Source organism: Bacidia gigantensis (genome assembly GCF_019456465.1).
Source record: "Bacidia gigantensis strain McMullin 20006 chromosome Unknown contig_278, whole genome shotgun sequence".
Taxonomy (NCBI): Eukaryota; Fungi; Ascomycota; class Lecanoromycetes; order Lecanorales; family Ramalinaceae; genus Bacidia; species Bacidia gigantensis.
The window spans coordinates 378,806-392,395 of NW_025408606.1; the positions used below are offsets into that span (position 1 = coordinate 378,806).

The 13,590-nt window shown below is 49.2% G+C and overlaps 5 protein-coding genes across 5 annotated transcripts; 2 read left to right on the top strand and 3 right to left on the bottom strand.

The window, feature by feature from the left end:
* Positions 1–977: 977 nt before the first annotated feature.
* Positions 978–2,454, top strand: KY384_007582 (uncharacterized protein; the record flags this gene model as incomplete). The annotated part of the gene is made up of 5 exons (XM_044816073.1): positions 978–1,237; positions 1,286–1,487; positions 1,538–1,602; positions 1,653–2,070; positions 2,128–2,454. The coding sequence occupies 5 exons, from the start codon at positions 978–980 to the stop codon at positions 2,452–2,454; spliced, it is 1,272 nt and encodes a 423-aa protein (XP_044666713.1).
* A 1,625-nt stretch (positions 2,455–4,079) lies between these two features.
* Positions 4,080–6,206, bottom strand: KY384_007583 (uncharacterized protein; the record flags this gene model as incomplete). The annotated part of the gene is made up of 1 exon (XM_044816074.1): positions 4,080–6,206. One exon carries the CDS (start codon positions 6,204–6,206, stop codon positions 4,080–4,082), a length of 2,127 nt encoding a protein of 708 aa, XP_044666714.1.
* Positions 6,207–6,813: 607 nt separating this feature from the next.
* Positions 6,814–8,356, top strand: KY384_007584 (uncharacterized protein; the record flags this gene model as incomplete). Its single annotated transcript, XM_044816075.1, has 2 exons — positions 6,814–7,091; positions 7,576–8,356. 2 exons carry the CDS (start codon positions 6,814–6,816, stop codon positions 8,354–8,356), a joined length of 1,059 nt encoding a protein of 352 aa, XP_044666715.1.
* A 434-nt stretch (positions 8,357–8,790) lies between these two features.
* Positions 8,791–10,300, bottom strand: KY384_007585 (uncharacterized protein; the record flags this gene model as incomplete). Its single annotated transcript, XM_044816076.1, has 2 exons — positions 8,791–9,568; positions 9,624–10,300. 2 exons carry the CDS (start codon positions 10,298–10,300, stop codon positions 8,791–8,793), a joined length of 1,455 nt encoding a protein of 484 aa, XP_044666716.1.
* A 430-nt stretch (positions 10,301–10,730) lies between these two features.
* KY384_007586 (uncharacterized protein) lies at positions 10,731–11,594 on the bottom strand (the record flags this gene model as incomplete). Its single annotated transcript, XM_044816077.1, has 3 exons — positions 10,731–11,141; positions 11,185–11,251; positions 11,338–11,594. 3 exons carry the CDS (start codon positions 11,592–11,594, stop codon positions 10,731–10,733), a joined length of 735 nt encoding a protein of 244 aa, XP_044666717.1.
* Positions 11,595–13,590: the final 1,996 nt, after the last annotated feature.

The window sequence follows — 13,590 nt, forward strand, 5'->3', positions numbered from 1 at the left end:
GCGGTCTGGACTTCGATGGTGGAATGTAGCCTTGTCTAAGAGGGCTAAGACTGGTGGTGCTTGAATAAAGTTGCTGGTGTTGGTGCGTGTGTCAGCCAGATATAGAAGCGGGAGGCGCGATAAAGCGAGCGAACACAGCACATCATTATTGACCATTTTAGAAGCAGTCCAGGCAGCAGCTAACCGATAATGGCCATCATGCTAGCATTGAGCGGGCAAAATCAAGCCTCTTGATCCTTCTCCCTCCGGGTCCAGAAGCCCACGAGGAACTTGGAGGAAGGCGGGGTCCTCTTTAGCGCAGGCTCGTGAAGAACACCATGCCTAAAGAATGGTCTGACTAACCGACAAGCTAATCAAAAACGAGCGAACGAATGCTGACCGCATATACGACTGCATACCTCCCGTCACACCACATCTGACGGTCCTCCAGTAGTTTTGGAGCCTGCCACCCTCAGAAGTCAGCAGACTGCGACCTTCCTGCAAGTTGACATGTGGTACGCTGCCTCCTTGCTTTCCGTATACGCTGTGGCCCTCGCTTCCCCGTGCGCCGATGCTGACCCTGACCACCTACGCGGCCGTGTCGTTTGGGGAGGGCTGCTGCTAGTCGACGCAGTCGAAGAGCATCCAACAATAGCTGAACGCGCCACAACCCAATCATGCCACCTCCCGAAATCTCCTCTGGGCTACATCGTGTCGGGCAATATGCAAGAAGGCTTGTTAGCTAAAAACGCCTGCTCTCTTTTCTTTCTTCCTAGTGTCCAGTAGAGCTGCCCTATACACTCTGCTACTCCAGCTGTCGAACCTGACTAAACCTCAGCTACGGTCACGCCAGCCTGCTTTATGTTTCCTTTATTGTCATGAGTGATCACTGTCCATAAATACAATCGTCCAGGATCTGCCTTCTGATGTGGCTCTAATTCGGAAAGATCTTCCCTGTCTCTGGTTGACAAATTTTTGGATTGTTTGAGATTTAGAAGATGGCACCATTGACGAATGGACAGCGCAATGCTTTGGAGACCATTGAACGAGTGGCGTCATGCTTCTCGCTGGTTGGCACCGTGTTTATCTTCTTCACTTTCATCTACTCCCATGACTTCCGACGACCGGTCAATCGTCTCATCTTCTACGCTTCATGGGGCAATACCCTCTGCAATATTGGGACCTTGATATCCGAATCAGGTATCAAGGCAGGCCAGGACTCACACCTGTGCCAGTTTCAGGCTTTCTTGATACAAATGTAATGTCATCCTCGAAGCTCGACGGCGATCCGCTAATTCAGTCGCAGGTTTGTCCCAGCTGATGCTTTCTGGAACCTGGCCATGGCATTCAATGTCTATTTGACCTTGTTCAAGAAGTACAATGCTCAGCAATTGAAGGCATTGGAGTGGAGATACCACGCTCTCTGTTATGGGATCCCGTGCATCTGCGCCATCATCTTGCTCTTTGTGGAAACTCACGCCAAGGGCAAGATATACGGACCGGCAGTCGTAAGAAACCTCCTACCGTGGGAAAGCTCAAATCCACTAACGCGCGATAGCTGTGGTGCTGGATCTCAGCAGAATGGGATTACTTACGAATCGCGCTTCTTTACGGTCCTGCTTGGTAAGTCGGCCGACCTTCTTGTAAGACTCAGCGTTGAACGTTATGTGTAGGATTGCCATTCTCGCGGCCTTCACAATCTATGTATCTTCAGGGGCCGAAATATTCAGGAAACGTCGCGAACTGCGCGAGTTTAGCATCAATCCCAATACGACTTACGACTCGTGGATCAAGACTACGCAGATTGCAGTGACGAGTGAAGTCAACAACTCGCTTCCGCTTAGAGGCATCCAGGAGTCTTTTGCCCCTCTCCCTAGTGATATGGAGAAGGCAAGCTTGAAGAAAACCAAAGGCTTCGAGCAGTACTCGGTTTCAGTCGCCTCGCCACCGCACTCGACTAGACCGTCTATGCCGGCGAGCATGCTTTCGGCTCAAGCTCGCAAGAATCGCGCTGCAATGGAGGCCAACAGAGCCGCTTGGGGTTACACGAAAGTCGCGATCTTATTTTTTGTCTCTATGCTTGTTACATGGGTATGTACATGGCAATCTAACTCTCGCAGGAAGCTCGAAATTGACAATCTCTCTCAGGTCCCTTCCTCCGCCAACCGTCTCTACGCGCTCGCGAATCCTGGACAAACCAACATCGCTCTTGCCTACATTGCAGGCATCGTCCTTTCTCTTATGGGGTTTTGGAACTCAATCATCTACATCGTCACATCTCGCGTTGCTTGCAAAGCCCTCATCATCGATATCTTCTCTTGCGGGGGCAATCAGCAGCGCGCGAACACCGTCCAGGAAACACGATCATCCTGCATCAGCCGGAGGTCTCAGCGCGACAGCTGGGGTGACGACATCGAGCGACTGACCGAGCGGCCCAAGAGTGCGAGTGACTCGCACTCGAGCACGGCAACATGATTCACGGAATGCTCATCAAAGGCAGCTATTTTTGCGACGCGCAATGGATGGATGATTTGGACGTTCACAAGCTGCGACATGCCTACGACACGCAGCCACAGGCCCACCCGTCCTGCAGCCTGACGCACATTCTGACAGGAAAGTTCAAACCCAATTCATCCCGGATGACGCAAACGTGAATGTGGAGTCGCAGATGTGAAATGTGGGCCTGTTCGAGCGGGCTGGAGAACGACGCCGATTCGGGCGCCTACAGAGATCTTCCAACGCTTCCTGCAGGGGCAATCTCAAAACAGATACTGATGCATGAATTATGCATTAGACTGCTACGGGTCACGATTTCCCCATGTACTATCTTCAGTATACGCCACCTAGACATTGCACCCGCTCGATCAGGGCGGTGGTAGGATCAAGAAAACACCATTTTTCTTCTACCCGAACGATCCCAGCACGCTGGCAGATATGCACCGCACCGGGTGAATGCAGCGTTCGCCCACCGCCTCCCATCGTTGATCAGCAGCTGGATCCCTTCCGCGACGCGGGTGTCAACGTCTCCGAAATCCCAGATTGGGAATCGGAAGTTGTCACTGCTGCCCTTTGCAGCACACGCTTACTCACGGACGTTCCGATACCGCCGGCATATCGGCACTGTCGCTTTTTGTTCCTTCGGCAGCTACCACCATACGGCTGTCACATGCAGGTTCGAGCGTTAAGCACCCGAGCAACCTAGATGGGTTTATCCCGGGTCGAGAGCAAAGGGTTTCATTACCGCGCCATCGGATTGTCACGAGGAAGGGGGATGTTCAGTCTGCGAGCCCATCTCATTCTCTTGATTTCGGATCCTTGAAAGTTGGCCGCCGCGTCGTGCACCGTGACCGAGGCTCACTTCCGATTTGGTTGATTGTCTATTTTCACGAGCTGTACAAAAGAGACTCGGCCAAAGCTCACGAATTACTCATTGAGAAAACTTGGTTCTGTTGATATCCCCGAGTGGGGTTGACATACTCGGAAGTAATGGAACGAGGATATACATACTTACTGAGTCGAAATAATAATGTTTAATATGAATCAACTGCTAGCTAAGTATCATGCTGGGTACGTTTTGCTTCGTCTGACTCCCACCATCACCAGAGATGCTCACACGTGCCATGACGGTGTTTTATGCTGTAGCCCTTCTCGTTTGATCTCTATAGCACATACCCCATGCACGATCGCCATTGCTGTTTCAATTGAAACTGACGACTTCCAAGTAGGAATACAGCATGAAAAACTCCTTTCTCACGAAGGCCTGGGGGTTTAATTGAAAGTTGTCTCCACACAGGATACGGAGGAGAGGTTTGGTGGTTGCTATCGTACTTGTCAAGGAGGATGCAATGCTGGGATTTGACGAGCGTCTTGGATGACCTGGAGAAAGTTCCGTGAAGCGATGATACGTATGAATAGACAGAATTCTCGCTGAGAGGAGAAGGTGCGCGTGCGGTAGTAGGTGTGGAAGGCATCATGTCCAAGCCATCCGGTAGATGTCTAGATCATCACCTTCGTGGATCATAACACAGGCTTCTTCTTCATCACTTCCAAAAAATGCTATATCAGTCGTTTCATTCCAACCAGGAAAATGTTGCTATCCGCTACTTCCCAGACGAGTGACCCTTGACCCTTTTCACCAACCTTTCAATCTCGCCCTCACCGACCCCGTTCTCACCCCTATCTCCTTTCCCACCTCTGTTCCTCTTATCCCCCTTTGCCCCCCCTTCGCCCCTCTCCCTATCTCTTCCCGTACCGTCATCCCTACCAACATCCTCTCTCCCCTTCCTCACCTTCTCCAAAACCTTTCCCATCCCCTCCGTCCCCATAAACCTCGAATGGCTCGGATCAACGGCAAACTCCGGCCTCTCAAAGATTCCCCTAAATCTTTCATCTTCAACATTGATCTCGAATGTATCCTTCTGCTGGGCGGCGAGGGCGGCGCGGTCGCGGTCACTGAGATGGTGTTTCAGTTTGCGTTTTTTGGACTTGGAGTTAGGGTTGGAGGTCAGTTTCTGAGCACGGTTTAGGAGGGGGAGGGAGAAGTGATTTTCGTTGTCGTCATCGTTATTATTGGGGGTGTCGAAATTATCAAGTGGGGTTTGAGGAGGTGGTGAGAGGGACCGTGAGTCGTTGTTTCTCTTTTTCTTTGACTTTTTTGTATCAATCTTTGCGGGAGGGCGGGTTTCATTTGTGAAGAAAGGGTCGTCGAATCCCAAGTCCTCGTTTGCTTCATTGCTTGCATCATTCTGGCGACGAGCTTTTCCTGTGTCTACAGCGTCTGAGTCTTGATCGTCATCAGAGACAGCTACGTCGGGGTCAGTCCGCTTTGATTTCATTTTGTCCTTCCGCCGTGCCTTCCGCTCCTTTTCTCTCCGGATATATTTTTCGACTGTGGTCTCCTGCGCTTCTTCGGGCGTGTTCTCGAAAACGGAACCCTTCTTGTCCGAACTCAATCCGGATGTGAAAGTGACTTGCATGTCACTAACCTCGCTGTTGTCATGGGCTTTTGCAGATGCTGGCTCTGAAGGTAGCCCTAAAAGTGCTCTCATCTTACGACGCTCTGTTTCTTTCTTTGATAACTTTGGCTGAGCAGTTTTCTCAGCTTCAAGCTCGTTAGATCTTTCTACAGAAAAAGAATTCTTAGTCTCGAATTCTACCAGAGCCGGCTCCTCGTCCTCGGAAGTGTCACTCCCAAGATACGCTTTCAGATCATTATCGTCGACGTTCTTCTTACCACCAGTGAAAGCTCGCTTTTGCGCTTCTTTCCTCTCTGTATCATCCGCATCCCAGGTCAGTCTTACTTTGCTATGTTGTAGAGCATCCGTGACAAATTCTGTTGGCTTATAGCCGTCTGGCACGCGTTTACACTCATCACGGGGTCTGTCCTCGGAGAAATCAGTCTCGTCGGAAATATAGCGCAGGTCGAAGAAGTTTGCTGTACTGAGATACTCTGTTCCATCTACAGCCTCGTAAATCGTTTGCGCAACATCAGCGGATGAGCACTTTATGACAGCATAATAGTAACGAAGGCGCTCAAGCTGATAGCGACGGAGATGCGCTGAATTGAAATCTTTTCCTGAATCCTCTTGAAGCAAAGACTCTTTAATCTCCTCGTCTCCTTCTCCTTCGTCCTCTACAGAACCTTCCTCTAGATCTTCGTCCTTGTCATCTGAAACTTCCAGTTCGCTAGAAGCCTCTTCGAGTTGCTTGTCGGCCTGCTTTTGATTGCTAAAGATTTCCTTTGGTGGACCTTCCGTTTCCTCCCTCTCCATCCTCTCTTTACCAAATTCGCTGGGATAGATTGAAACCCGCTCAATTCTGCCGCGACCGCTAGGAATGAAGCTGTTCAAGACAGCCATGAGGTCCGCGGCGCGCACATTGTCCCAGTCCAGATTCACGACCGCCAGACGCCTTGATATCTCGCCATCAGGTATCTGATCATTCCCTTGTGCATCTTGTTGTTGTAAGATACCGAAGATTTCTTCCTCTTCATTATCTAGGCTTCCTTCATCTTCAGAAGATGACGTAACATCATCGTCACTTGAAGACGACTTCTCTTCTTCTGAAGTTACGCTCTCTATTTCTAATCGTTGTTGTGATGGCTTCAGCTTTCCTTGAGCCCTGTAGAAACGCTCTAGATCTCTATTCCTGCCAACCTTCTCTTTAGGAAGCCGCCGACCATATCTATCAACTTTGGCTCTGGTAGAGAAGCGGTCATCTCGCAGCATGTGCGCAAACCGATCGTCGAGGGAGACATGAGTACTTTTCTTGGAAGGGAGGCGAAAGCGTGGGTCGTTGTTGAGATTTGCAAAGCGAGGATCAGCTACGAGAAGAATAATCAGTATGGGTACATCAAACGTCGTTTAATGAACGAAGAGTACAAAGGGCGCAGCTATACCCACTTATGCGATTGGAGGGTTTCTGGGAGGCTTTTGGCCCCCCTTATGTCGTTCCTGTTTGGACATCTTGGGGACTTAAAGGTCAATACTCAAAGGAGATGAGACCATGGTCGAGCGGTGCTCGCTGGGGCAGTATTAAGCCTCCCAAAATTCAAAGTACTGGCATATGCAAATATATCGATAAGGGTATCACGATCTCAGCCCTAGATGTAGCCGCTTTGAGTCGCATCGCTTAGTGCAGCTCCTAATTGACCAATCAGATTGAACACGACGTTTTCCAATCGGGCATTGTCTTACGCCGTGTGTAATCTTTACGGTTGTTATCTCATCTACGTTAGCTGTCTAGATGTGGCATCTCAATGCGGTCGTCATTGATTGATTGGTACATGCAGCTGAAGACCTGGCCTCGAGGCCAAATAAATAGCGACGCACAGCCATGGAGAAGGTAGAAAGGGCGCATTATTCTCCGCCGTGGGCGGATACCAGCATCATTGGCGTCGCCGGCTCATCCGGTAGCGGAAAGACGTCTCTAGCCGTCGAGATTGTTTCCGCTCTAAATTTGCCTTGGGTCGTCATTCTCTCAATGGACTCATTCTACAAAGCGCTCACTCCGGAAGAAAACGCAAAAGCACATCAGAACGAATTTGATTTCGATGCTCCTCAGGCTATCGATTTTGATCTCCTAACTGAGAAGCTTCGAGACATCAAAGCTGGGTGAACAAGAGCACCTGCCATGAAAAGCTACTGGATTGATGTGACATAGGCGCCGCGCAGATATTCCACGCTACTCGTTTGAGAAACACCAGCGCGAGCCAGAGACGACGTCGATATACTCACCACACGTACTGATACTGGAAGGGATTTTTGCATTATATGACCAACGTGTCTTAGATCTGCTGGACATCAGGATCTTCGCAGACGCAGACGCAGACGTCTGTCTTAGCCGTCGAAGTGAGTCTCGTCGCAAGCAAACCTGGAGCTGGGTGAAGCGCTGATCGATTTACTAAGTTGAAGTAAGTTATTCGTGACGTCCGAGAGCGAGGTCGTGATATAGAAGGTTGCATCAAACAATGGATGGCGTGGGTCAAGCCCAATTTTGAGAAATTTGTAGAGCCGCAGCGAAACGTAGCAGGTCAGTGCGTTTGCAGGCCCCCACGCCCCCCTCCCCTTTTTCTCCTCAAATTTGCAAGTCGAGGAGTCGCCTAATGAATGGAGAACCAGACATCATTGTCCCTCGTGGCATTCAGAACCGCGTCGCCATCGACATGGTTGTTGGTAGAATCCGGCAGACGCTAGAGGAGAAGTCCCGGCGACACCAAGCCGACCTCGAACATCTTGGAAAGCAAGCCGAAGATGAGCCACTCTCCGGAAATGTGGCCATCGTAAATCACACCATTCAGGTCAAAGGAATGAGCACCATCCTTCAGGACCCTCTGACCGACGACGTGGATTTTATCTTCTATCTCGACCGTCTCACCACCATTCTTATCGAGCAAGCACTCGAGCACACGCATTTCGCTTCTTTTGAGGTTGAAACACCCCAAGGGAAGCACTACCATGGCGTAAGATCTACGGGCGAAGTGTCCGCTGTTGTCATATTGAGGGGTGGATCCTGCATGGAAACTGGCTTGAGGCGTGTAATACCTGAGTGCAAAGCAGGTCGAATGCTGATTCAATCCTCGTACCGGACTGGTGAACCTGAACTGCATTTTCTGAAACTCCCCGCAGACATTGCGAGGCATGATGTCGTGATGCTGTTGGATCCACAAATGAGTAGTGGAGGCGCGGCGTTGATGGCTGTGAAGGTTCTGGTGGATCATGGAGTTGAGGAAGAGAATGTTGTTTTTGTGACAATGTTCGCTGGCAGGATGGGAGTGATGAGGTTGTTGAGGGTGTTTCCTGGGGTGAGAACTGTGGTTGTCGAGCTGGGAGAGGATGGAGTCGAGAGATGGGTTGAGAAAAGATATTTTGGATGTTGAAGGCGAGCAGCGTTTCCTTTGGGATATATTCTAGGAAATACTTACGATATTCTTCTTCCTGTGAGGTTTCGAAAGTTCTCGAACCAAATTTCCTTGAACTGGTATTTCGTGGAGTCTAAAGCCTATTGGCAAATGAGTCTTTGCATCTGGAATCTTTTGGTCGGATCATCTTTGGTCATATTATCTCTAGGTTCAGTAGCTTACATATTCCCCAGCAACTTAGCAGTGAAAAGCCGACCGATCAATGTCTATGTAAGTCTTGAGACATGGCAAACGTTAGCTTCGCTCGCAACAGATTCTTCCATCTGCTTCTCTGCCGATGCTCCTCGCCGTCTTAAGAAGCACCAAAGCAGTATGCACCGATTATATTGCGAGCTCAGCTATTCAGTCTCCAGCAGCCGTCGAAGAGCTCTCACCATCCCACTCCCTAGCCATCATCTCCCCTCCGGAGAGCCATAGTCCATTACTTCGCCTCCAGCAAACCAGTCTATGCTGCCCTCGTAGCTTGATCCCGCATTCCAATCCACGAGCTCATTGTATTCGTCTCCCAATCCCTCGCTGATTCCTTCGACCACACCCTGCCCACCTGTCACTGGCATCGGAGCGGCTTGGTGTACCTGCCGCGTAGCCATTGACGACGGCATACTACCGATGGACATTGAGCGAGGGTGACCTTGCTGACATGAGGGACACTCGAATTCAGACGTCAAGTCATGTATTACGCACCAGTGATAACCAAAATCTACATCTGCGGAGCCTTGAGATGAGAATGCATTGGTATTGTATCCGATGTTTGTAGCTTCGAGACCGTAGGTAGGGAAGGGAAAGGGGCTGGCTGATGTGAGGCAGCGGAAACAGGAGGGACGGTTGTGGCGGAGGCAGTAGCCGTCATAATTTGTTTGGTCGAAACTACCTGTGAATCCATTGAATTCAAGATCAGTTGTAGATGACATATCCGCGGAGGCACTTTTGAGTTCAGACGCCTGGTGAGTGGAGCTTGAGGCAGGAGGGTACATGTACTGCTCAGCAGCATCACTCGATTCAAGGGGGCTCTTGCAGCCAGGACTTCGACGGTACTTTGGTAAAAGCATTTTTCGCCGAACCAGGGAGAGTCCTTTGTCACAGGGAGCCTTACCTGTCCAGGCACGTGCCTTGCCTTCATAGAGCGCAGGCAGTCTTTGACGATCACGTACTCCCCCAGATCGGCGACGCCTAGTCTCAAATCAATGACTCTGTCCAATTGCATCTACGGTGGAAGTCAACTTACAGTGTCAAAACATTTTGGCGCTCTCGCACCACCTCATGTAGCGCTTCGGTCAGTGTACGCTTTACATTGTCGACCTGGGCGTCAAGTGAGGCATCCAGATCCTCGTAAATGACATTTCTAAAAGTTCTCCCGCAGCGTTGAGCTTCCTCAAACTCGACATTCTGGGCAACAGATCCATGAAACAGCAATTGTTGAGGTTCTTTGACCGCGTAGCTCAGCCACGAGCGGCGGTAACCATCAGCAAAGCGAACGTTGATCTCAAGTTTCTCAAGGGAAGTGCAGGAGAGTACATATCGGAAACCCTTGAAGGCTCGAACGACAGCCTGTCGCTGATTTTTTTGGCTGGCGTATGAACTAAAATGGATTCGTAGTCGCTTGATGACTTGCCGGTATTCGGCACCAATTGACTGCATGAAATCGAGAAAGACTGTCACTTGGAAGATTTCGAATCCGTTTTTCGCATAGAATGTGTGAAGCAGCTCATTGTTAATCTGGCGACAGATCAATTGGTAATTTGAGCGGCGATAACGCTGGACCTCCGCTTTGAACTTATCGGAATGGGTTGGTTTCCCGGTTTCACTGGCGCCGATGTATCTGCCGCCTCGTTTAACGATGCCTAGATAGCTGTAGATCTCGAGTCTGATTTCGGCAGGCAGCGATAAAAAGGGAAACACCATTGATGACTGTGTTGTCACCGACACCAGGGCTACGATCGGCTTTTAGACTTCATTACATGTACTTTGACAATCCCACAGGAAAGAAATGGACGTTCGTCGCTGCAGCTTTTTGTGTATTCTTGATGGGTTCTTTTGGGTTGAAGGGGATGTTGCTGTAAAGTATATATGAAGTCAAAGCATGAACACGCGACCAAACTCACGTTGAGGCCGAAAAAGGCTGTTCAACACAGGTGGTGAATGCACAAGCCGTCGTCCAATTAAGGTTCCAGTCAGCAAAGAAAGTGGATTAACCTCAGATCAAGACATACAAGAGTTACAACACCTATGTTAGCATCGTTTCTTAAATGACACCGCATAGAGGAGAGCAGAACTTTGTACCCCAAAATCTTATTTGACTGGGCTTTGACGCCTTCAATTGATTACACACATTCTACCGTCGCCTGTCATTACTTTGTTGGGATCTGAGTGCAAGCGATGTTAGCGTTGCGCCTCTCAAACCATGGAATGCTTTCTGATTTTCACCTACTTTTTTCAACCTCTTCGGGCTATGCAGGAAGTTGTTGGCATACGCCTTAGGGACCAACTTTCTTTCATTCGGCTCTTGAACAAAATACTCGTAGCCTTGTTTTTGAGCAAACCGTATGGCATCTTCTTTATGGTTGAAAGTCAGATGTGTTCCTTGCAGGTAATCGGCCGAGGATTGCCATCCCATAAGTGGATTTTCCCATCGGTGGCCCTTTTGCAGAAGGTCCCAATCCATTCGCCAGTGATGGCCATGCCAGTCACCTGATTGTGTCGCGGTTTTTGCCGGCTTGTATATTCTGTCCTCGAATAAGCGGCTCTGTACCACCTCAATTCTATTCTTAGTTGACACCATACCGTACTGTGCGTGCTTGAAGATCGACGGGGGCGCCGGACAACACTGCAGCGGGTGTAATATCTCCTTCTTCACTTCCATCCATAACTCTTCTAGGTATCGGGGAAAACTGCCTTATTAGGTGTAAGGATCAGTCTCAGTGGCAGAAGGAGAAACAAACGAAGTCCCATGATCAATTGGGGTGTGATAATCTGGCTGATGGTCAACCAATGCGGCTCCTGCATCTTCCCGTCTGATCATGTCCGAGTCTCCAGCTCGTGTAGCTGGAGGATCTGCTGGATCTGCGTCTCTAGGAGCCTCCTTCGACGAAACTTGTTGTTGGCTTTGCCATCGTAATTTGCCCGGGTTGGCTTGCCGATAAAGTGAAGTAGAGATAGGCAGAAGTCGCGCCCGCAATTGGGGCCGTATGAGTGACATTTGGAAAGGAAAAAGCAGAAAACATGCGCTTTCAATGCGTCACCTACGACTTGATATGAATTCAGCGACTTCCATCGGTCAGCTGAAGCAAGCTGCGCTAGTTCTAGTTGATAGGCTCTAACCAGCTTAGGCTTGGCGCAATCATCGCATTGTACAACTCCCGACTTGACCTCTTCATCCGCTGAAGACAGTATCACCATCAAACCAGAGAGCGAATTGACACGACACCCGAAGTTTCTGGTCATCTTGAGCTCTTCAGCTCGTGGGATTGTGAAACAGGCACCATGAGTCTCATTGCGCGAAGAGCTCTTTCTACCCTCGTCCCTCCCCGAGTAAGTCCTTCAGTCATCACAACCATTTCTCCTACTGACTTTGACGGCGCTTTAGATTGCATCCACTGTTGTGAGTACCATTTGCAAGACCTTTACCACCTTGGGTTTCATGGACTGAATCACAATATCAAGGCCGCCACCCCAACACGCAAAACCGTGAACCAGATTAATGAATTGACGGAATTGTATGAGGGATTGCCAAAGGGTCCATTGCCACAAGCACAGCCAAAGGGATTGTTTCAAAGATACCAGCACCGATATTTCGGAGAGAATGAGTCGCCTGCGCGTATGTGGTGGATGATACAATAGCACCATAGAAGGGTATATGTGCTAACGGATGACAGCTATATTTCATGTGATTGGGGTCTTACTAGTTTTTGGCTATGCGCAGGACTATTACTTCCATCTACGTAAGCGTCTCTGGCTAGTAGCTGTTAGCTATTTACTGACTAGGATTTCGCAGGCCACGAGAAATCGAATGCTCATTAGCAAGGATTAGAAAGTGTATCGAAGGCGATTTACATAGCTTGCAAATACAACTTATGATTCACTAGACTGATTTGAGGCAACCGTTTTCTTTCGTTGGTTCTCCTCGTCTGTGCATTTGTGCAATGAGGCAATTTCCGAATTTGCGGGCTCCACCAACTTCGATCTTGGTCCGAGACAATATCAACCAATACTGAAGCCATACTGGTGATTTCAATAAGGTTGATTGTGCTCTCCGGCTGTTAAACTGTGAAAGTTTGGACGAGCTCACCGTTTTTACTCATCTCATCCTCGGGCGAATTGGGTCTCACCATCATTCACAGTTCATTCTCAACGGCAAGGAGTAGTCTACTCTTGTGGCATTCAATTACAACCTGATTGACTGAAAGTTGTATCAGTACGCTTTTCTGACTGAGTTGCTGGTGCCAGTATTTCTACCATCAACGAGTTAGATTCTCACCGAAAGTATCTCGCTGACCAAATGGTCAACAATGAGACTCGAAGGATCTTCACCCCAAAAGTGCCCGCTCAATCCAATGCACTTCTAGGCTACTCATCGACAGGCAAGTACTCAGGGTCGTCCTTCAATCACGGTCATTCGTTTGCAGCTGCCAGGACAAATCACTCTCAAAAATAACTTTTTCATCATTTTTCCAACGTGAAATGAGCAACCCTATGGCGCAAACATGCAACGTAGTATGAAATTTCAATTGGGTGAAGAGGATGTTCGATTTGGCTTTCGGAGAATGAAGACACCGTGATCATCACGTGAAGGTTCAATAACTTGTTAGCATTGGGTGTGACTGACCGATGAGCTACCCATAAAGTAGGGATTTGAATGCCAGAGACACTTTCAAGCTACAATCGAAAGGGAAAGGGTATGTGCGATCTGGAACCGAGAGAAAGAAGGCGTGGCGATGATCACAAGAAGATCCACTATCGTGCCGGCAATCGGTTTGGTTGATTCGAGAGCGATACACTCGAAAGGCACAACACCTTTGGGGACATCAGGCTGCAATGAAAGGAACCAATCCTATCATGAGCGGTACGTCCAATATCGACCTTTTGAAACGCGCAATCTTCCCGTAGCTTGACATCTCGCACGTTCCATGTTCCACAGACCGTATACCAGGGAGGAAGGAGGTTTATGTTTTAGTTCACTCCCATCTCTAATGCAT